At 39.9% G+C, this 24944-nt stretch overlaps 1 protein-coding gene across 3 annotated transcripts in view; it reads right to left on the bottom strand.

Moving 5' to 3' along the window:
* Nucleotides 1–24291, bottom strand: part of lrp4 (low density lipoprotein receptor-related protein 4) — a 90791-nt gene extending 66500 nt beyond the window's left edge. For all 3 annotated transcript variants that reach the window (XM_077519404.1, XM_077519405.1, XM_077519406.1), the window contains exon 1: nt 23997–24291. In XM_077519404.1, coding sequence (XP_077375530.1) covers nt 23997–24057 — 61 coding nt within the window. In that variant the 5' untranslated portion in view covers nt 24058–24291. The remainder of the gene's footprint in view (nt 1–23996) is intronic.
* Between the last annotated feature and the right edge of the window lie 653 nt (nt 24292–24944).

Below are 24944 nucleotides of genomic sequence, written 5' to 3'. Positions count from 1 at the left end.
GGACACGGCCTATATGTCTCAACAGTAACCGGAAACAGCGTAGGTGTGTGACTTACGGAAGTCGGAAGTCCGTGACATCTACCCCATAGTTGTCGGGGCATAGCAAAAAACGGTTAGTGAGTGCATTGCCTTGGTTTAGCGCTGTTGAACTGTCAACCAAGATAGCATTTAGCCTTAGCAAATGCCTAGCATCCCGGATTTAATTTTGAAAATCTGGTCAGTCTATACCAACACCACTGTGTACTTCACAAGAAATGCACAGGTCCGTGGCATAAAATACACTGAAGGCAAAATGAAAAGGTGTTGCATCGGCATAGCAAAAATAAAGAGGCGCCACCATGTGGTACGATGTCATACTACGTACGGATTGTTACAACAGGAATTTTGAATGTTGGACTAATAGTAATAGACTGATTCATAGCCAAATCATGCATTTGATGGATTAATTGGAAACTTAAGTGTTTGTCATCATTAAAATATACAACTCCAAAGAATTAATTGGAAGAAACTAGTAGTTTATATGGCAAGCACAATTACATTCAGCTTCAGGTTAAATTTAACATGCACAGCTCAACGTATACTCTTCAAACTAATAGCAACATTGCTGCGTAAACCAATGTTTCACTGTGATTTAATCAAGATGTCAGCATTGATGCTAGAAAAGCATTGACGCAGGACAGTTATAACCAACTTCAGAACGGATTTTATAAATCATCTGCTCATTTTATTTTAAGTTTGGGCCGCAACCAAAACATGTCCTACTTTCTAAGTGTGTTTGTGATAAACTGCTTGTCTCGGGTGCAAAAAAATAGCAATGTTTTTGATTTGTTGAGGGGAACAGAGACAAGATTTAAGGGTAAAGGCATGTGTTACCAGTAGCGGTAAATTAATATATGTACAGGGAGGTGAGGGGGGGAGGGAGCAGACCTAAACTAAGTTACTTTATTTCTTTTCTTTTCTTTTCAGAAATATCTAAAAGGTGTTAGCTTTAAAATGTAGCAGAAAAAAAATGTCAAATTCATCCTCTAAATTTTTTGAGTGAGTATTTTAGGAGCAGTTGTGTAGTGGCTAAGATTTCAAGAGATGTTTAATGAAAAAACCTGGTGACCCACATCAGACTTGCTTGAGGAAGACAAGCTGAAACTTTTCAACGCCCGCCTCCTTAGGCTGTCAACAAACTGATAAATAACCAAGCTGTTTATATGCTAAGGGAAGAAAAACGATTGCCGACCTCCAGACAGAAGGGGGATTAAAACCTGTAATGATTAAAAGTGCTTTCAGTAAATCATTGACTCCTTTTCATTCAGCTGAAGGACCAAGTGTGTGTGTGTAGTCCTGCATAGCACTAGTAGCAGAAGGTCTTTTCCAAGTGTGACAGCTAGACAAAATAATGTTTTTGATACTAATAGGATGAGGACTGAAATGATTTAACAATCATTAAGAAAATATGACCAGATATTGTGATCTCGGCTCACTCATGCAACATCTGTGATCTCTGACCTCAGCAATCCCAGCCAAAGGTGTCCCAATACTTTTGTAGATCAGACACTCATATATGCAGAGATGCCAACCCCTATCATCGCAGAGATATTCTGGATATTTTGTCGGCCGATATCAGGCCTTATTTCAAAGTTTTACTGGTATTGTTTTTAATATGTAGGCTATGTATCAAATTTACTAGGTTAAATTAGCTAACATGCTAAATTAGCATTGCTTAGCACATCTTCTATCGTCATTTACCTTTCATGCTAATGATATGTGTCAGAATTGCATCCTATTCTCCACCACGAAGGCGATGATAGGTGATTTTAGTGGAGCGACAGCTAATTAGCCGCCATGCTAGCAAGACAGTCACAGCCATGGAGCTGCTGTCTCATCCTGACTGGAACAATTTTGACTTCCCCGTGACAGCAGAACACATGGGAAGCACCCGTAACAAAATGTGGCCAAACCGGAACACCTGGCATCTCTGTATATGAGCCTCATCAAATTTTCACAAGTGAAAAAACATAAAATAAAACAACAGGAAATACACTGAAATCCAATTACCAATCGCACAAAAGTAGCTGTAAAATGTACTTGTTTAAGTAATTAATTAAGAGTTTAAAAATGAACTCTAGCGTTTGCCAGTGAAATATGGTTTTGATATGAAACCCACTAACAAATCTGTGGGCTGTGGCCTGTGTCCATCTGCGCACTTCAGTGCGGAGGCGAGAGCAATTAGCCACTTACTGCACATGTGGTTAAGCACACGCACACTCACACACACAAGAATAAAAGTATATGCCTCACTCTCTCTTATCGTACCTCATTCACATATTCAAACACACGTCTGCCTGATGGACACACACACGCACCACTTTTCAATACCATTACAGGAGCGACCAGGTCCAGCTTGCAAGCTGAAAACCCCAATTTGTTTATTCCTTTGGGGATTATGGGAAGGAGGAGGGATGACATGCATCTAACAGAGAGTTGCCCCCCCCCACCCCCCCCTCTCTCTCTCAAAGCTCTTTAATTACTGCTCCTCCTCTTGCCCCAACACCCTCACAACCAAAGCAACTCCCGGAACTCGAATGCAATGAACTTGAGCTAACTGCACAGAGGCTGTCTCAGAGTGTGTGCATGTGCGCGTGACAGAAAGATATAGGCAGCGAGTAAGGAAGCAATAGATCACTAGCCCAACATCCATCCCCCACAGTGTACCACCATATCCTGTTTTTCCTCCTATCAAAGCGTTTCAAATGTGCGGGAGGCCAACATGCAGCAGTGAAGTGAGGCAAAACCAGCAACTTCCGATCAGATCGACTGAGCACAACTGTGTCACCTGCCGCACACCTGTGCCAGGACTGACAACAAGTTCCTGTATGTTTGGACCCAAAACAAACAGTAGGCTACTGACATAGTAACCAAAAACAAATTCTTTACCCAAATGTCAGTGTGTGTCTTTTGCTTAGTTGAGTTTTGCAAATAAGTTGTTTAAGTGATGTAGGATAACGTAGACACATAGAAAATGGAAAGTTAACAGTGTTTTTTTTGTTTTGTTTTGTTTTTTTGGGTTGTCCAATCCACTGGCCTTGTGAACAATGTATGGCTGCTAGCATAACAGCCATATTTTGCATGCAATAAATTAGCTAGGTGATATCAGTTACAAGAGTGCACAATTTATGTTTTTCAAGTTTCTACAAAGAAATGTAGTACAATGGTTATAAAGAAAGTCTGTATTTATAGGATAGAAAAAATGACGGGTAAAAATTGTAGTTTCAGTCAGTTCCATGATTTATCCTTGCATTCCAGATTAAATGCTAAAGTAAAACGTGTCAAAGAAATACTGGATGAACACTTTCGCCTTGGATTTTAAACCCCATTTTCTCTTCTTTACTTCTCCCCGCCACCTTCCTCCTCTGTCTTCATAAGAGAGACAGAAGAAGGGGGAGTAGAAGAGCCTCCTTTTCAATCCAAACTAGAGGAGAAAGAAAAACAGCGAGGCCAGTGAGTGTGAGGCGCAGTGATTGATTAGAGGCAAGAGGGGAAAAAAATGGTGGTGTCTCACATGAAACACTGAAGCAGTTACAGATGACTCTATTCACAGTCATTAAAAGAGCCCTTTCCAAAGGCGCTTGCTCTACACATAAATAGAAAAAGAGTAAATCCTGCATTTAAAGACACTCAGAGAGTGAAACAAGTGTTGTGAGATACACAGAAAAGGATCAATCCAACCAATTTGACGTTTGCAAGCCTATTCTAAATACGGACTGTTAGAACCAATTATATTTTGCAAATAATAGGGCTATTTTTGAAAGGCTGTCGTCATTGATCGATTGCTCCAATCACTGACTGCACCCATGTATTTAGACGACAGAGACGCTCCATGCCTGCTTCCTCGTCACATATACATGTGGAAGTTATATTTAGCCGATAAAAAAAAAAAAAAAGATATGATACCATCATTTTTTTAAGTAACGTTACTTGGAAGGGGGTGAAATGCAGCAAAAGTGGTCCAACTCTGGGTCTGAAGAGGCCCAGTGGGTCCAAGTCGCACAAATATGAAAATAGAAGGCAAAAGTGGCAGGGCCATTATGGGACTGTGATGGGCCATACTCACTCTCCCCCATTCACTGAAGTGCAGCACGCTACACACCTGCTGCGTGCTTATCTATTTCATCCAAATTACATGTGTAATTATACATTGTGTGTTGTAAAGCAATATGTAGACGGTCGGTTGGGTCTCGAAATATCAAGCGATCGCTACCTTAAAATCCGGAAACCTATTTATTGTGCGTCTGATAGCAGCTGGCTCGAAGTAGATGTGTGTACAGCAGTACTTATCAAAAACTCGCACACAGTGCGACAGTTCAATCAAGTTGTGCCCCATCAGTCATGTGCAGCGGGCCAAGATAACCTCATATCCCCACTTACCCCAACCCAGGGGTAGGCCAATGTATGTGCTTTTGATGAGGAAGGAATTGCAACAGGTGGCCCAGTGGCTCCGGACACATTGATACCATGTCTGAGGCTTTTGGATAATGTACAGCAGTGACAGGGAGCTTGATCTTCCTGACATCATGCACAACAACTGTTTCTGTGCACTACACGTGCAAGAACATAAATAGCGGATTGGCTCTGCATAATCTTTCTGCGCTATGCTATAAATCATTTGCCTTTTGATGTCTGGAAAGCAAAAATGAAGACATTTATTACGTAAAAATATGTGTTATGTTAGCTTGGAAAAGCTAGTCCCAAACGCCAGCAAAACCTTTCTTAAAAAAAAAAAAGCAGTGTCAAAAAATTTTATATTTCTCATCCACCAAGCAGCAGAATATCAAAACTAAGATACATATGGATAAAATGAACAAATACGGTACATATTCCAAAAGTATAAAACATTAGGCGTTCTTCTCAAAATCACCCAGTCCAATAAGAAATATTCTGACGCTTATCATGTTCAACTGGCTGACTATAAGCTTTTATAGTTATATGGTTTTATGGTTAAAGTACTTAAGCAGACCTGCCAGTGATATTTTGTAATCTGGTCTGTCGCTATCACCTTTTCCCCCTCAGTTAATCCTGTCTAACAGTTTGTCTCGATAACTTATTTGCACCACAGTTCACCTCCCACCCGTTATGTTTGCTGCAAACACCTGCAGGCTGCAGACCTTTAAAATATTGTAAAAAGAGACAGACACAATAGTTTAACTGCCTGTCCTTTTCCCCTCCATTTACACGAGGTAGCATATCTTATCCAGATGCAAGAGAAGGACATTATCAATTAGGTGTTTAACTAAATAAAGACTTCTGACCTTTCTGTGAATCCCTGACAAAAACACAGGACCCAGATTTTCTGCTCCAAGAGAAGATTCGGTCCGAAGATAATTACTAGGGTTTGTTGTACGCAGTGTCAGAAAGGTTCCAGGACTTGTCACAAAAGATATATTTCAAACCCAAACTACACATTTTCCCTTCAATGTGGACCAGACAATCAACCAGCACATCGACAGAGTGGTCATTTGCTTCGTTCAGTGAGCGAGAAGAAGCAAGAGTAGTGGCAGGAAAAATGGGGCTACTTTATCATGACAACGCACCTACCTGCTCGCATTGCCCTGAGCATCCAATACTCACATGACCTGACTTTGTATTTTTTTTCTTCTTTCCAAAATTCAAGAAGGTAATCAAGAGGACCGGTTTTGAAGATGATGACGGAGAAGCGGAGGATTCCGGAAGAGTCTTATCAGGAGAAAATGAAGGCATGCCAGAGAAGGCTGTGGTAGTGCATTATGACATAGGAGAAAACTTGTTTGTAGTTTGGATTTGAAATATAATATATATTTCAGTCTTGAAACTTTTCTATCAAACCACTTGTGGCAGACAAAGGACACGTTATTTGTAATAATTAATACTTGCAGTGGTACGTAATATGGTGAAAACATGACTTAAAAAATACTGAAATTTCGATTCCGCATACGTAATTTAACCAAACGTTTAGGTTAAAAATCCTACATTTTGGTATTTGCAATGATGATAAACATGCTGGGAGAAACTACGCAAACAATAGTAATGTCAAGTGGCATTGGTCCCTCGGCCCACAGGGCCCATCAACGAACGCAAGTGCAAAGGGAATTTAACTCTGATCTTATGTGTGACGACACAAAGGGCAGAACAACAGGGCTTTTGGTGGGGCCTGTTCTAACAGAAGGCTGATGCAGACTGGTCTTTGAGGGGGCCGTCCCACATTGACTCTGGGGAAGAGAGAGAGTCTGACAGGTCAGTCTTAAAGCTTTACAAAAAAAAATAAAAAATGGGGCCAGGATCAGGGAGCCTCAAGCCTTCTCCCTCTACTCCCTGAGGACAACCAGGAGCTTATAGACAAAAACGCCAGGTTGCCAGGTGGATTTGAGGGAAGCTAATAGCAAGTGGTAGCGAGGGAGAAGGCAGTTGGGGCACATGGGTGGCTGATCCAGAGAAGGCAACTCCACCTTGCCCCAGCTGTCGTGTGGAGTGGCACCAGAATGCATCATCCATCTTCTTCTCACTCTTGCCTGCTTAGCCAACAGCCAAGCAAAGTAAATCAAGTAGCAATTGAAACCCCCTCTCCAGACTGGAAGGATAGGCACTGATTTGGGACACCAAGGGGCAAAGGATCAAAGCCCATAGGAGAGAAACACAACAGCTCCATCCAGCTGGACGCTTCCCTCTTGTCACCTCAGAAAGGGGGTGCTGACCAGAGAGCTCTTCTGCTGGGGGAAGGGGTTCAGTTTCATAAACCGCAAATCAGCAGGGTACTTCGCTATATAGCATGTGCGTTTCTGTGCGAGGGGGTCGCCTAAAGTCAGTTGTGACACAATTTGAGCCAAAGTGCAGATCTGTCACGGGTGTCATTGTTGCTTAGCAATGGAGCAAATAAAAGAACAGAACGTGATCAAAGAAGTGATGATGGTAGAGGACCAAAAACCATCCAAGATTAGCTGAAAAACAGAAATTCTTCCATGTCTACAACACCGCCAATGTTCTGTAGATTCATCAAGCAGCACACAGTTGCCTGGTCATCCAACTGATGATTGGCTAAGCCTAAGTGTGACCCCTCATCCCACGTCCACTGACCTGGAAGTTGGGTCCATTTGGGGCATCCATTTTCTAAACTCTATAAAAAGAGAAAGAGGAACTGAGGTAGACTGAGGGTGGAAACGAAGGGGCAGAATTATTAAGTGTCAGCACAATGATCACAACAGTGTTTGAGTCCAGCCCAGTGCTTCGGAGAGGTCAGAGCATCTGCATTTGAGAGCCCATACAAACATACAAGCAAGTCTTAACAGCTGAGGGAGTGGGGGCAAGAACTACAGACAAAAAGTCTATTAGAAACTAGGGTTGTAAACGATAGCGGCAATATCGTAATATCGCAATTTCAAACTGCCACAATATATAGTCGTTGTCATGTCATGATATTAAAAGCACCTCATCTGTTATAAAAAAAATAAAATAAAATAAAAAAAACGGCAGGTTGATTTCCATTTGTGCAGTTCTAGCACCCTCTGGTGGCGAGTTTTTTTTTTGTGCATTTTAATTTTCACAAGGCATGTTTTGGCCCTTCTATTTATGTATTTAAATACATGTTAATGGTCAGAAGAAAGGGAACGTAATATGCTTGTGAACCAAGTCAGTTTGTGGAGGAACTCAATGTGTGCGTGCATTAACAAGTATGTGCCTCAATATTAATTGTTATTAGAGATTTAGGTTATTTCTATGCATTGTTATGTACAAAAAGCAAATATTGTGTTGTTGTTTTTTTTTAGTATGTTTTTTTTCTTTTTTTTTTACAATATTGTGACCTTTTTTTGTATCGCCAACCTCCCCACAATATCGTATCATATCGTGACCATATGGTGATAATATTGTTTCGTGAGGTTTGGATACCATTACATCACTATTAGCAACTGTCCATGCTTACAAATAGTACTGTTTAGGAAACGTGGTGCTGTATTGATGCATCCCTCATTGATACCTTCAATGGGTTCAGTCTTACCCAAAATTATGAATCAAATCCGGAAATAAAACATCTCAGGGAGTGCCCAGCTCTATTACAGGACAGTGAATGAGTAACAATTGAATTTCTGTGTAGCCCACACAGCAAGATAGAGGCACTTGCAGAGTCAAATATGGGATGAGTATATTTAGCATCCTTTGATTGTGACGTTCTTCACCCGCTGCTCCCAAGCCTGAAGTTCTTTCTCACCCACAGCATTTATTTTAATCAGCAAGATTATTGGATTCACAATAAATATAATACATGATCAATTAATAACTCATCATCAATCTGAAGTTACACTGTATAGATTATTTGATGGGAACTTTAGAGGAACTCGCCCACATGAGAATGTTAGGGTGGAACCTGGAGTTTTAGCTTCTGCGCAAGGTTAAAACCATTCATAATCACACTGAGCTGCAAAAAAGGATTGACGCTGTATTAGTAATTTGGTGTATATTCATTTACTTTAAGATTTGAGTTGTGGGAGAAATGTAACTGTCTGTTGTTCACATTAAATGTACACTTTTCAAGAGAAGTCTCATGAAGCTCATTATCTTGGGCAGCATAGCAGAACTGTTCTGCCAACGGATGGGTCAGAGAGAGAGAGAGAGCGAGAGAGAGCGCGAGACAGGGAGAGCCTCATAATATTGTACAGTATGTTCTTGCAAAATTCAAAATTAGGTAAAAATAAGGACAAGTATTGGAAATGACGTAATTGACAGAAAAAGTGACTAGCCTTTGTGTGGCAGTGCAGTGGAACTAAATACATTAGGATGGTTCAGAGTATCATCATGAGTTCAAGAGTTGTTGCAGTGAATGGTGGCTCTGTTGCAGCACAGCAACGCCTTGAGAAGCCTGATCAACAACACGAGGTCAGCACTTGATGTTCACTGGACATTGTTTTATTTCCCAGCTTTACCAATCATGTGAATTACCACTGGACATGCTTACAAAGGCTAGCGTCACTGAGGGGGCTATCAGTTTAAAAAAACAATTACCGTCAAATCTTGTGAATAATGCACCCGTGTATAATATTCACTCCACCAAAATCACCCTTTAAGAAGTAGGTTATTTTCCCCTCTGGACTTTTGTATAATACAGACCTCTGATTTGCTGGCATCTTTTATTATCAGAGTGAATACTGAATGAATAAAGATTCAAAACATACCAATTAAGTGTATATGCTTTTTAATCTATGATTAAGGTCTTTCCAATTATTTTTTAAAAATTGTGCTTTTGGGAATCTTGTTCTTGCACTGTATGCTCATTTTAGTAAACTATTCTTTATTTAGTTACTTTGCTTTTAAATCTTTAACTTTCTGATTTTAAATGTTGTGCTTTTAATCACTTAATGTGCAGCATTCATTATTATTGTGAATAAAATGCGCTAGAAATCAGGGATTCTATTTTTTCCAACCGCTACATACCGGTAAACATCTAAACAATGTGAAAAAAAAATTAAGTTCAAAAGGTCAGAGGCAGTTCAAGGGTAAGGGGATCGTTCTCGTTTGCATTCTAGGTCGCTTCAATTCTGCTCAAGAGGTCAACGTTTGAGAGTCTTGGAGGCACACACTTTCCTCGTCCTCTCAAAGGGCAAAAGGTCATTTTCTGTAGGGTAAGGAGTAGGGAGTGGCAAGCGCCTCGAAACCACTACACCCCAATTCCAAGAATAGCCTTAACCAAAATCTCTGGCGGCACTACACAGTGGACAAGTGTGATCCCTGTGACACCTTATCTTAAACTAGTAACTGGACCGAGATGGTTGGTCTCCTTTAATGGATTCCTCTTGACTCTTGTTTCAGGAGAGTTTCTAAGTAGGTTAATATTTTAGTCCATTATTCCCAAAGAACATTTACAAGGTCAGAGGTCACTTGACGTTCGAAAAGACGTCATGGCTCACAATCTCTGTTCTGCTCTAGTTCACCCCAAAACTGTTTAATGTAGTTGATGGGGGGCTCTGTGTAGATCGGTCAACTCCATCACCAAATTAATGCAAACACTCTGAACAGAAAAATAAGCCCAATTCCCGATCATTAATACATTTATTATTACACAGTATATATGCCATGTTCATTTTTTGATTGGCTTGATTATTGGATTTATATATATATATATATATATATATATATATATATATATATTTATTTATTTATTTTTTAATCGCTGATTGGCCCCCCAAAAATTCTGATTGTGTAAATCCTAGTTAACAATTGCTAATCCCAACTAAATAATGTGGATAGACCAAATAAACAAATGGAAAAAATAAGCTAGGAGGCTATCATTCACAGTAAACAAATTTGATATCACTCATATTTCGAGACATTCGAAGCACCTCCAGCAGAGGCGACAGAGTGTAGCACGATCTTTGGACTTGGTCATAGTCTCCTAGCTGTCCCTCATAAATCAGTGCTATCCAACTGAGGGTGGGAAAGGAAACGTGCCAACACTAAATCCAATTATGAGACAGGCTGGCACCACTCAGTCTGATGACAATGTCCACCTGAACATACTGGGTGACAGTAAAGTTTAGTCTGCCAGCTTTGGCCATGGAAGCAAACGGGGAAAATGTCACAGAAAGTGTGTGTGTGCATGCATGCGGAAAGCAGACAAACACATAATTGATTGGAACAGTACGGGCACCAGCTAAACCCTTGTTATTCCAAGCCTGCTGCAATTGTACAGGGCAACTTGAATTGCTCACATCTTCACACAGCAAATGCATATAAATTGATCAGTGGTGGCCAAGTCCGGTCCTCAAGAGCCAGCATCCAAGCCTGTTTCCCCATGTCGCCCTCCTTCAGCGCAGCTGAATCTAATGATCAGCTCGTCAGCAAGCTTTGCAGAAGCCTGATGACATCCTGATCATGAATCAAGTGTGTTGGTGGAGAGAAATACTGTAGATGATGCATGAATGGATATTTGTGAGCCCCTGCACCTGTGAATAATTTGGGTGACAAATTGTTGAAAGGAAGTCCTGAACTTGAAATGATATCTATTGTCGATAAATGTTTTGCAGAATAAGGAATTGTACATATCCATATCAAAGACATTTCCTTTTCCAAAACAAAATAACATCTTCACGGAATCTGCCAGACAATACTGTGAGAATGAATTACATTGAATATGTTTTTAAATACTTCGTAAATATTGCTTAAAAAAAAAACAAACAAACAAAAAAAACATCCACATGCCATCCTGTCATTCAGATTGGCACTGCAGGAAAAACAAAAACAAAAAACTATTGAACATTTGATGGAAATTATTAGTCAAGTGGTCTTTTTTTAACTTCACAAATTACAGCTGTGGAAACAATCCAAACAGATTCATTTTGAAGTTTAAGGTAAAACCTTTTCCTTACCTTGCATAAACTGGAATTACTGCGTCAACTTCAATGAGCAAAATAAAAGGCACATGTATTGTCTCCCATACAAATAACTAGAAGTCAGTGTGACCATGAGATTTGCCATGATTATGGTCATGCTTGTTCTGGGTTAAAAAGTTGGGTCAAAGAAATAACCCATTTTGCGGGTTATTCATTTGACCCATCTTTTTTGGATTGTTCATTTAACTGTCATTGGGTTATTCATTAAACCCAAAAAGTTGGGTCAAATTCATTTAACTGTTGTTGGGTTATTTATTTAACCCAAAAAGTTGGGTGAAACGAATAACCCAAAATTGAGTTGTTTGTGGGATATCATTCATATGACCTGATGGTTAAGTGAATCACCCAAAATGTTGGGTCAAATGAATAATCCACAAAACAATCCAATATTTTGGGTAATTTTTGTACAAAACAACCCAATTCATCTAAATGAATAACCCAAAAAGTCAGGTCAGTCCCTTTTTGACCCAATTTGTTTGTTTGTTTGTTTTATCCAACTGTTTTGTTTTTGTTTTTTTAGTGTGTATCTTGAGTATAAATTCTATTTTTAATATGCTGTTGTGAGGCATAGAGTAGGAGTTGTAATATTACACATGGCTTCCTCTGGCCAACTCTTTAATCAGCTGTTGTAATTGCTGGAATTGCACAGGATAAATAAGGGAAGGGAGGGAGGCAACAAGGACCTGAGTCCTGGCCATGCAAGCGTGGAGGAGCAATGAAGGGGTTGCAAACCTAATGAAATGATGGCAAATAGGAAGGTGGAGAAGAAGAACGGAACAAGGATGAAAAGAATGATGAGGTATTGAAGACAGAGGACATGATATTGCAGGTGTCCCTCAGTGGCAGATTTGAGAGCTTTGAGGAGTCCAAACAAGGCTCTCCTCTGAATACTAAGGCCTTTGATAGAGGAACTGCTACAGACACCCAACTTTTAAGCCTCCTCCTCTGAGGCCCCTACAATATATGGGGCTTCCAGCCGCTTGTGCAAGAGTATCCCTAATTGGAAGTCGAGGCAATAGAAGGAGGGGGTTTGGGAGGCAGTAGCCCAGGAGGGGGAAAGAGGCAAGAAGGCTTGCTTGATTTAAGAGGCCATTGTTTTAGCAAGTACTTTCTACCTCCCTCTCCTTTCTCCTTGTGCCCTCCCCTTCAGATGCCCACACTCCTAAGAGTCAAAAGGCGGCGTTTAGCCCCTGTGAACAGCAAGGGCCCGGGCTTGTTTTGACACTTTGTCCTCCTTAGCTTCTGTGAAAAAGCCCCACTTCTATGGGCCACTCAAGTTCATTAGGGAGTGCAGTGCTTTCAGTTGTGTCCCCATTCCGGTTACAGGCTTCAACGGGGCCTCCAGAGCCCTTCACTGTTTGTTTAATGAAGTCCTCCACCACCTTCACAACAAGCAGCTCAATTTCCATCATCACAGGATCAGCTGAGCTTTTGCCAATAGGCTCAATTGGAAAGGAAAACGCACAAAGGTACCCATAAACTACAACACAGGTTCAGCAGTTAGCAAGCGACACCTTCAAACTGTGAGCCAACCTCGGTCTTTCATGTTCAGCGTGTGTTTTTTTTGTGCGTGTGAGTGTTTGCATGCTTGTTGTGTCCAGTGTCAGGTTTCTGCTCTCACACTTTTAGGTGACATCATTGTGCAGCATTATCGAGGGGACAAAAGTGAAAGATGTCACTCTAGAAGGGCAAAGGCACTCACAGCAACATACAATACACACCCTGAGGATGTTTGCGCTGCCTCGTGCGAGTGTGCTGCAATGTGCACCCGAATTCCACACAAGGTTCCGCTCGGAAAGTGAGACCCCCAATTAAACTAGCTTGCCAGTGCTTTCCGGTGGCAGCTTAAACACAATTGTATTCCATAACAAAGTGCAGCCTCAGTAGTCCCCATATAACAAAAAAAATAAATAAATATATACACAAATCTGGTAAAATCACATACCATAGTGTGGTCATTTAAACTCTCAATTAGAAGGAATGTTGTTTGTTGTGGGCATACAAAAGTGTTTTTGTTCTATTAGCATACCAAAATCTTGTAAAATATGACAGTAGTAAATCAGCTAAAACTGTAACAAATCAGATTTAACTGATTACACTAAAATTAGTGCACAACTGTGGTAATTTAAACTCTCAATTAGAGGGAATGTTGTTTGTTGTGGGCATACAAAAGTGTTCTTGTTGTATTAGCATACCAAAATCTTGTAAAATATGACAGTAGTAAATCAGCTAAAACAGTAACAAATCAGATTTTATAGATTACACCAAAATTAGTATACAACAACAATCTCAACTAACAAACTTTAAAAATATAAGGTTGCTAAAATGTTTCATGTGATTTCAGCAAAGGCAGTTTTATTGAACACGTTTCTGATTACATTTACGCCTCAGTGAGCCGTCTCCTGATTTCAACAGCTAGAGGGACATCAGATATCTAGCAGGTGCGTTCCTACATTTGAGGTACAGGAGGGAAAGGTGACACTACCACATGCTTATACGGTAAGCAAGATGAAAAAAGTCCTCAAATCCAATCAGCTGTTCTAACATTGAGCTAAATGATCACTTGCCAAAATGTCACCTAGTCTAATTTAAAAAAAAAAAAAAAAAAAAAAAAAAAAAAAAAAAAAAAAAAAGTATAACAGAGCTCTTTGTTTCATTTGTGTAATAAGGGCTTTTCCTTTTAAAATCACACCGGAACTCGCTTAAAAGCAATTCCACTAATTTGACTTTAGTATATGGTCGTCAATGAAAAATAATATGATCTTGTACCTTTCATAATAGGCCTATCTTACAAATTACGGTAAAACTTTTGGAGTAAAAACGAATCTCATCTCCACTAATTTGTTTACTTCCACTGAGAACACCAAGGATTCTAATCAGTCCAAACTAATGTTAAGATACCAAAATGTTGATTTCTGTATAATATTTCAGAACCAATACCCACCACTAAACCAAACCATATTTCATTCACGTCTGATTGGATGTGTGATTACCTGAGCATGCGCTCAACATGCTTGACATGCATGCTGGAGTTGAAGGCAATGGAAAGCCTTCATTCAAGGGCTTTTTTCAATTCCAATGTCCACGAATGAGGGCATGTCCACTATGTGAAGAAGCCCGTCTGTCTGCGAGGTTATTTATACACCAAACTCTCACCCAATCCATTTTTGTCTACAGTGAGGTAGGACAAAGCTTAGCTAACTGTTCTAGCACCACATTTATTTAGGTTAGATTATAGTGCTCTTCTTAAAAAAAAAAAAAAAAAAAAAAGAATGCAGCTTACTTTCCTATTGTCTGCAAATCCTATAACGAGACAAAAGCCAGCAAGGTAACGGGCCTTCTGTAGCTCCAACTGACAAGCCCTGTGCCACGATCCCATTTGTTCTTAGGGGAAATGTAAATATATCCATTACAAAAGGAGAGAAGTCATAAGCTCAAACAGCTGGCTCGTGGACAACAGGGCAACAACATTGCACATTTCTTGGGGGCTATTTTGAGCTTCAAACATTTGGTGAACATTTATAACAGCAGGAGGGTATATACATTGTATTTAGTCACACTTTACACAGACACATGTCGGCTTATTAAACTGGTTTGGGTTCACTATTTTTAAGTTCAGAATTTTCATGAGAACAATGTACAACTTTATGGTAGTTTTTCACAGGGCCTATTTAACATAATCTTAAAGGGTAATTAAATTGGACAATTGACTTTTTAATGTTTGTTTACAAATGGTTGACTCTGTCGTGCCTGTCCACATATAAAGTGAAAATAAACAACCAGGTGAATCTTTAGTTATCTGAATATTTCTGAAAATGTGTCTCTGAGCGAGCTGTTTTGTACTTCAACCACACTCTTATGCCCTTTTCCGAAGCTAGCAAATGATTTCTTGTGAGAGTTGGTTCAAACATTTGTTTTACGTTCGCCAACAGTTTGACAAATTTATAAATATGACCACACAAATTCCCAACATATTGACAAAATAGCATTGGAAAATTGTCCTACATTTATCACCAAACTCCAATAATGTGATCCCAAAGACACACCACATAAGTGGCTTTTTTATAATGCATGGTAGAACGTACACTGGGGACAGCGAGACTCTCGTAGCGCAACAATCCGCCGAGCGTTTAATCTTTTTTTCATGCCTCTTTAACAAGTCTTTCAAATTTTCATCTGAAGTCACAACAAATGCTTTTCCAGCAAAGCTTAAGAATTAAGTTACTATGGATCTGTGCATGTGCGACTTGCGCGTGTCCTTCAAAATGCCTTTGTGTCCCTGCCCCCCTCCTCTGGTTGCGCTCAGACAGTGAGTCTCCAGCACTGCTTATCATTCTGTCCTCTACAGCAGCCCCCTGCCGAGACAGAAAAGCAGAGTTTATTGCAGCCTGTAATAATCTGCCACCCCCTAGGAACTCAACTACACACTACAAGGCCGATACGCCACGAATGCCCCTTTCGATACAAAAACATTAGGATCTGCGCTATGTATGTTATATACTGAATATCTAAAACAATTCAACTAGAAAAAAAACATTACCAACTGCAACAATATAATACCCATATTGTATTTGGTGATGTAATGCCACAAGTTTGAACACAAAGACTTTTGTGTATTTCGACGCCATTCTAGAATTAAAAAATTCTGGCTGTTAGCCATACTCGTAAACGGACCAATTCAATTCTCTCACAGGGAATATCTATCTCCCACGCTTGACAAAAAGCGGCTTGGTCTTTTCAGGTTTTGAAAAATTGTTTTATTCTGCACACAATGTTTACATGGCTGGCTTAAAATACCATTCAAAGACGTGCATCATCCTTGTGAAACCTCCTCCAGAGCACAGAGCAGCAATTTAAAGAAGGGCTTTCAAATGTATGCATCCTCTTACACGCACGGACATATGAAGTTATAAAGTCAAAATTCGAACGTTCACCTCATTCACCTAGTGATGACGCAACATCAGGAGCAACTCGGGGTTCAGTATCTTGCTCAAGGATACTTCGATACGGTCACAATGGCATGTGATCGAACCCACAACCTCGAGGTTGGAAGACGACCACTCAACTACTGAGCCACACCGCCCCATTATAAACAAATGAAGTACCAAGTGTATTTTCATCTTGTCAAAATCTGTTTTTAGAATTAGTGTAAAAAAAAAAAAAAAAATAAATAAAAACTCACGGTGTAAATGGGTATGTTAATCGCCACCTGACCTTCATTTGAAACAACGTCAATATCGGATTTGGCGAATCTTTGTAATCAAAGTATGGATTTAATTTTCAGTTCTGGGATCTATTTATTTATTTTTTTTAATGAATCCATTTATCCTTTTAATTAGATTTTTCATGCAATGCGGTGTCTAGGAGTGCAATTTTTGTCAAGGAGCAACAACTGTAGTCTCGAGTGAGTTAGACATCGTAGTTGCTTAAAAACACTGTTGAGAGTCAATGTGTAAACTGGAACACTATTTTGGGATAACACACACACAAAAATGATCTTAACTTTCATACATGGCGTTGGTTGTCTGCCAAACCAGAAGAGGGTAAACCGCAATATCCCCGGTAGGATATGACATCATGGTGTTTTGTGCTAAACACCTACTTGGTTTGCACTGTTTTGTGTAAAATTCCTGCGACAATTATGATTTATATTAAGCATGAAAATGTTTTAAAGTTGCTTAAATGCTGTAGCAAGCCGACAATGACAAACAAAAGTAAACCCAACCTACTTTTTTTCTGCTGGGACAATTGCGCAATCATTACCAGGAAGCTTATGCTCGAAGTTGATCTAAAGTCTTTTATCAAGTAAATCAGTCGAAAACCTGGAATTGCATATGTTCGGTTGTTAGTCGGCTACCTACTTGTACTTGTCGAAACAGTGGGTTGCCAGGGCTTTACTTTGATTTTTGCTTGTGTGCTCTCAAATCTGACATCTTTGGCATATATCATCACAGTGAACAAAATTGAAATTGGCCTCCGGGTTATGGCATCATGTTCTGAAATCAGACACGGCCCCAAAAAGAGAGCCTGGAGGTCTATCGCAGAGGAGCTTTGCCTTCAAGTGTGAGCAAGCACTGATTTATAGGAAGGTGGAGGAACATGAGCACAGGAATGTAGATGGGGGTGCTGTTTGAAACGTGACATTTATCCATATGAGAAAATTGTGTGTGTATGTGGTTGAAATCAAGTAATCATAGGTTACTTCCATTGCTACCTCGGAGGTGCAATCGCATCCCTTTACCTGGGCCAAACAAAGCACAGTGGGGGTATCAGGTAGCTTACTCTTGACAGCCCACAGTGAATGCAAAAGCCTGCCTGACACGAACCCAACCAGCAATACCACACAGGGGTGAACACACACACACACACACACACACACACACACAATATCAAAATAGGGGTGTCACGATTCGCCAACTCCACGATTCGATTTAAATTTCGATTTTGGGGTCACGATTCGATTTTTTTTTCGATTTTTTTTTTTTTTTTTTTCCGCTCCCCCACTTTATAACACAGAGGCATATGCTTCTGTAGGCTAAGGCTAGTCTATGATCATTGGTTCTATTCATTGTACAGTAAATCTTATTTCAAAAGATCGGCTACATATAGGTGATGCAATTTCCATATTATTTTTGTGTAAATTTATGTAATATATGATAATTGACATTAGGCAGGAATGATCAAATTCAAAGAATTTATTTACAATATAAAGTTAACCGTCTTGTTCTTACTGAAGTGTAAAATAAAAAATAAAAAAACAAAAACAAAAAGTCACAGTGGGTGCCTGCCATCTATTGACTGTTTTTGGTTACAACAGTGTGCTGTGCGTTCCTCTTAAAATAATGTGCAATGTGCAACAACAACAAAAAATATATTGTATCCAAAGTCATGGAACAAATACAGCCTGAACAAACTATATCCCAACATTTACAGTTGCTGGGCATACTGTAGCGTGGTTCAAGTACACTAATTAAATGTTTGAATCCAGCGTTTTCCAAGGCTGCAGGTCTGCTGCTATAAATAGACCTATGGATCTGGCGTTTCGCGCGAGCTGAAGTGTGTGGAAGTTTCACTGTAAATGAGGATGAAATAGTTGGTTGGACCGTTGTTTTCCCACTTCTAGTTGAATTTGATAAATCTAAATCTTTGTGATGCCTGCGTAAATGTCCCGTCATGTTTGTCGTGTTTCCCGTTGTTATAGGCTGGCGGCTCGGGCCCGCCGCCGGCTCCGCTCCCCTAGTATGTATGTGTGTGTTTGTGTCGGCTGGTGCCCGTATAATAGTACTTCAGTTTGAATGCGCCAGCGCGACACTCTGATTGGAGGACTGTGCCAGCGCGACACTCCGATTGGACGACTGTGCCAGCGCGACACTCCGATTGGACGACTGTGCCAGCGCGACGCTATTGTGTATCCGTGTATTATACCCCTATTGGTTAGTTGTTTCTCCTCCGTTCTGTCAGTTCTGTCAAATGCGGTTATTATTTGTTCACCTTCCACTTTCACTCCCTTGTCAAACCCCTGCCTGAAATTTCAATTAAAACTACTCCGATGTTAAAGTCGACCCGTGTTTATCTACTCTATATTTTCTGTTATTGTGTTACTTCCCTTCCCCTTGACGAGCCGGGCGTAACACCGTGGCCGAGTACAGTACGCGCACATAGCATATCTTGCAACTGTGGTCTTTTTATCGACAACGTGAACGTTGTCGACATAACTCACCGGGAACGCAAAATGTTTCCAAACTGGTGACGAGAGAAGCGGGAGCGGCTTGAAGCACCATTGCTGTGTCTGTCCGCGCTTGCCATCATGACTGCAGGAGAAGTCAGCTAACAAGTGCCGTTAGCTAGTAGCTGAATGGCTGCGTCTCATTTGCTTTCCTGGGAGGTGGCGGTGGCGGCGGTGGCGGCGGGCGCGGGGGGGGGGCATCGAATCGTGTGTCCTCTCTTCTATTTCGATGCTCGAAATCGTGACGTAATTTCGATCGATTTCGATAAAAAATCGAAATCGTGACACCCTTAAAATATATACCATAATCTTTTGCAATACTTGTTCAAGTAAGGTAGGATTGCTGCACCACTATCACTCCAAACGTGTCAGTAAAAGGAAAAAAATGGGAGCATCACAGTGCTAAATCTGGATCCGTGAAAAGATGAAGAGTCAACAAGAGAAACTTCTGTTCTCTTGCACAGCAGCACAATTTATAATACACTACTCAGGGGTGGCATTTCACAGTCTTCATTTAGCTCACTGTTTATTAGCTCAGCGGCATAAGTCGAAGTCTTCATAATTGCCGCACTGCAAACTAATGAAGAATTTACCCACCTCCGGCTCCTCGAGCCCCTGAAGAGGTTAAGCAGCAACGAAAGAAAGTCAGGAAATGGAAGGTAAATGTTTTACATATGCATTTTCTGCCATAAAAAAGAACTACTGATTTATAGACGTCAATGAGAGCCACATCCTGAAAAAGAACGTTTTCCTGCTCAAAGAAAATATGACTTGCAGAGTGGAATCTGGACAAAAATCAACTTGTGGCTAGCAATAAATCTGTCTGTCTTTTATAAGTAGACATCAACATTGCAATGTCCATTAATGCCAACCAAACAACTTTCGGGGCACTTAATCTAATGGGGTTCTGGTGCCATTTTGCAAAACAAAGTCATAAATCTACATTTAAGGCTTGCTGGGTAGGCAAAGCTACATCCGCAAATTCTTTAAAAGGTCACTAGTGAGATGGCTGTGATGCCTGGTCCTGATGAGAAGCCAATGGTGAGGGACTGATCAATGTGATTATAGGACTTGGCCAGTAGATAAACGCTGAGCAGAATTGGAGAACAAACATAATCCCACCCAATCATCACAATCCGCTTTCTACTAGTCAAAGTGCCAGTGACATAACGGTGAAATCCTCTCTCTCGCCACTTAATTTTGCCAATCATAATAATGAAATGAATGGAAGAAAATGTACTGAAAAAGTTCTCATTTTTATTGAGCGTTGATGGAAATGAATAAGCAATTCAGGGTGCATTCCAATCTGTAAAATGAAAACTATTATAGGCTGCTAATAAAATAATTTTTGGTAAAGTGCAAACACATCTAAGCTCGGATTTTTTTTTTTTTTTTTGAAGAGCAGTTGGAAATATTTTATACAATTGGTATATTACTCATTCATTCATTCATTCATTCATTCATTCATTTATTTTCCACACTGCTTATTAACTCATTCACTCCCAGCCATTTTCACAGAAGCAATCCCGTTCGCTGCCGGCTGTTTTACTGAATTTTGACTGATTTTGCAAGGCCCACAGAATATTGTGTTCAATTGCTATAGCTAAAGCATGGAACCTATCAAAAGAAAGATTAAAGTCTCTTCTTTCATCAGGAAAAAAAAGTATGTTTCTATCCGTTTCCACTTTGCAGCAATTAGCATTAGAAGAGAGCTAAGTTTCATCAGTTTTCACAAATCTATTCAAAATTCTAAATAATTTAGCTTTTTTCTTGATGGCCCTGGTTGATCTTCTTTGCTCTGCTGCCACCTGCTGGCCGCTTGTGTAATAACTACCATTTCTGCAACCGTTCTTTGCAGTTGAGAGGTTGCATCAAAGTCTTTTGTATGCTCTAGCATTAAAAAAAAACAAAAAACAAAAAAAAACAAAAAACAAAACAAATACGTCTTTGGGACACTTAAAACATTAAAAAAAAAAAAAAACGTATTTACACGTTATTGGGAGCAAATGAGTTAATATACTTTTAATCTTTTAGGCCACTCCTGGCTGATGTATGATGCACCGCAAGTTATTTTTGTTTGTGTTCAGCATGTAGGCTTTCTCTCCAGAGCACAAACACATATTAATTTGCCTCCTTTATTTTTCATTTTTTTGGACATTCTCTGCTTTAAACGGGGTTCTAGCCAAATGTCTGTGAAAAGTGGACTCTTTCACTCCAAACACTTAATTTTGGTGTTAAATGCATTAGACGTATGAGTCGTCGGTAAGATTAGCAATTAGCATGGTTTCTCCATCTTTCCTCATCATCCCTTCGAGAGAACAACACTTGTCAGATGTGTAGTTTACACGCCACCATGGAGGTAATGATTATTCTCAGGAGCGAGTCCGCAACGTAAAGTTGAGTTGAGTTTAGCAACACTACTAGCCAGCGAAACTTGTTGCTAGCTAGCTGGTTGTAGCGTAAACAGCACCGTGCTTGACTCGACCGTCGACCGCCTAGCCCCGTGCATAGGTGATGTAAGCGCCTTAGTCAAAACAGTTCGGAAAACCTCAAAATCTGTGATTCTCAGTTTTGCTATTCAATTTGTTTTAATGAGGCGCAAAATCAAAATTCGGACCCATAAATTGCAATGCAAAACCGCTTATTTCGAGTCTTATATAGACTACAAGTACTTGTAGTCATTTCTCCATCAGAATAGGTATGAAGTTATCAAAACAGAAAATATAAAACAGTAGGCATGTTGTTATCACACAAAGAAGATAATCCCCTTCACACAAATATTGAACTACTTCAGCACAAATAATATTATATATGCTTGTGCGAAAAAGGATGGACGTTTTGTTGCAAGTCACATATTGACTTTGTATTCTTCTTCTTCTTTTTCATTGCTTGGCAGATAAAAACAAACAAAATCCACCCAAGCAGAGAAATGTTGGAACACTGCCTGGCTGTCAGATTGGTACTGAAGCGCTGTCTTTGTTAAAAATGTGCTCCCTTTCCCCCGAAAAAAATCTTGTGCATTTCAACCCACGCCTGCATGGTTATGCACATTCGAAGTGTGTGTGTATATCTTTCCACTGTAGTTTATTTATCTGATTTAATGCAAAGTAGCCTTTAGAGGAAGAAGGACACTGCTTTCAGGTAAGCCCGTGAGTCCAATTAACACTTGATAAGTAAAAAGGGGTTGCGCGGTGAGAAACAGAGGTTGAGATGATCATCCTGTCCCAGAGCGCATTATTAAAAAGTGTATACCACACTCTCCAACATGCCATTAGTCAAACTCAGCCAATTATGCCAAGGCCACTTGACTTATCATGGAAGGAATATTGACCTCACACCGATTAGAAACACACACACACACCCAAACAATGGCACATTTGAGTTATACATTGATGGCTCATTTCCAGTAAGATGGAACCGTCATCCTGTCTTTATAATGCCAAACCCTCCACTCCTCTTTGTGAATCAATAATGGTTATCTTTTCATAGATGACAATGAAAAGAAGGAATGTCAATATTTGTTCGCTTTGTAATGGATTGACTTCTTGGAATGTTTTCATTTCATCTTTTCTATTTTTGTATAATAATATTTACAGTTATTTGACAAAGGAACATGCATGAGCTGATAAATTTGCATTTATGTACCACGGACAAAAACAAGCTAAACGGTCCAGCGGAGATAATTGTTTTGTGACAGAAGAGCTTTATAATCAAAACAAGCAGAAGATTTATAAAATAAAAAAAATAAAAAAAATAAAAAGGTTGCAAGGGCAGGGAAACATTGATAACTGAGGTCTCAGGTTATGACTAACCCACCAACACAGGATGGAGGATGTGGATCAACCTCTTTTGTTTTCAATTGGATATTGGATCTCTCTAGTTGACATTTTGAAGGAGAGTCTTATGGTGACATTTAGCAGCAGAAACAATCACTGCAGCCGCCATTTGAAGTCCAAGTAGCCAATTATAGGTGTGATTTTCGCCTTCCTGTCTGGTATATTTTTAAGGTCATGTCAGAGGACATATTTGTGAGCGCGTATGAGCGTCCGTGTGTCAATACATGATGCAAAGCCTGTTGTGGGAGCTTAGAAATGGCTTCCAGAGGGTCTGTGCATTCCAGCGGCTGTTCTGACATGTTGTAAATACAAGGTGTTAGAGAAAACATAGGAAGGGGGTGGTGGAAATCACTATTACGAAAGCAGTTGACGGCGGGGAGGAGGTAGGAAGTAGGTTATCATCGATAATAAACTAATTCAACTGAAATTAGAAATTGGAAACCGCTCTTTTTTTTTTTTTTTACTACCTTAAATTTTAAACTATGACATGGAAAACTAGAAATCATCCAAGCCATGATTTACATTACACATCCTATTGTCACTCAAGATTTAGTGTTATATTCCCACATTATAGGACTGCCTCAAGGTAGATACAACCTCAAGAACATGTTTGCAAATCTCATAAACTTTAGATGTGCCAATGTTAGCCTTCATTTAAACTCCTAAAGTGGAGGGGGGCTAGGAGGGTGTCAAACCAAATAAGGAGACATCAATACAAAGCCCATGTTTGCACAGACTAGTACACATGCAACTGCACATTTAAATTGCACACAAAATAAGCAACAACAAAAAAATGTCAAAAGTGCCCAAAGTGACGAAAGTGAGTTAAATAATATTCATGACTACTGTATATCATTCAAGTTAAATTAGTAGATTAATGAGTGGTCTACAGGTGAGAGCCATCTCTTTACGTGCATAGCGTTGAAGAAGACCTCACTGCCCGGCATGAAACCACAACTGTGGCTATAAAATGATCTCAACTAATCTTTCGCACGCTCACGTGCACTTTGATTAACACACGCATTTTCCTACCTGCACTCGGGCTGAGCAGCAAAGTTGTCAGTGCAACCCACAGCACGGCGGCCGGCTGCATCTTGAACCCCGCTTGTCTCGTTCTTCTCCGGGCTTCCCCTTGCGCCTTCTTCTCGCTCTTCACTCAAATCAGCGGGCTTGTGACACAAAAAGACGCTCCGGCATTTCACGTTAATCTAATAGCATGACTGATGTTGTCGCCCCCCTTTTCTCAGCCGACCCTGTGCCTCAAGTGAGTAGGGACGAGACAAAATGGGATTTAAAAGTTAACTTCGGTGACTGCCGCTCGGCCACGGTCTCCAGCATGTTATGTTCCACTCGCTCAGGCTGGAGTTACCATAGGCGCTCTGGACTGTACCAAAACAAGCCGGGGGGGAGGGACTGTTAGAGTCTTTCCTTTACATTTAAGATTGAATCGTCAAATGTAAATATAATGAAAGAAAAACTCCAACTTTATATTTAAAATGATTTTTTCTTAAAACAAAATATACCGAATACATTGTATCCGTATCTCCACTTACTTCATTTCCCAAAAGAAGTGGACTATTCCCCGTTGGCCCGCTATGCTGAGCTGCGGGTGAATCTTTTTTTTTTTTTTTTTTTTTTTCGGGGGGGTGGGGGGGGTTAAATCGCAAAGCCAAAATAAATTTGTCTTCCTGTTTAAAATTTTTAAAAATATATGTAAACTGTCTATGTGCAATGTATACAAATTGACAGCTCACCTTCAGTTGTACTGCTCAAATGACTTTATACAGTCACGCTGAACCACACGTTAAAATAAGATCGGAAGGCCTAAATAAAAAATCTAATTAACTACATTTAACTTGAATTTAAAAAAAAAAATGTCCTTCATTGCCATAAAGATGATACCAATAGGTATTTAGAATTTAGCCTGCTTTAAATTGAAGTAATGGTTACACTGTATATGCAATCATTCCAACATTGCAC

Source organism: Festucalex cinctus, chromosome 4, assembly GCF_051991245.1.
Source record: "Festucalex cinctus isolate MCC-2025b chromosome 4, RoL_Fcin_1.0, whole genome shotgun sequence".
Classification (NCBI taxonomy): domain Eukaryota; kingdom Metazoa; phylum Chordata; class Actinopteri; order Syngnathiformes; family Syngnathidae; genus Festucalex; species Festucalex cinctus.
The sequence above is the reverse complement of the archived record's forward strand: the minus strand, read 5'-3'. Positions and strand labels throughout refer to the sequence as shown.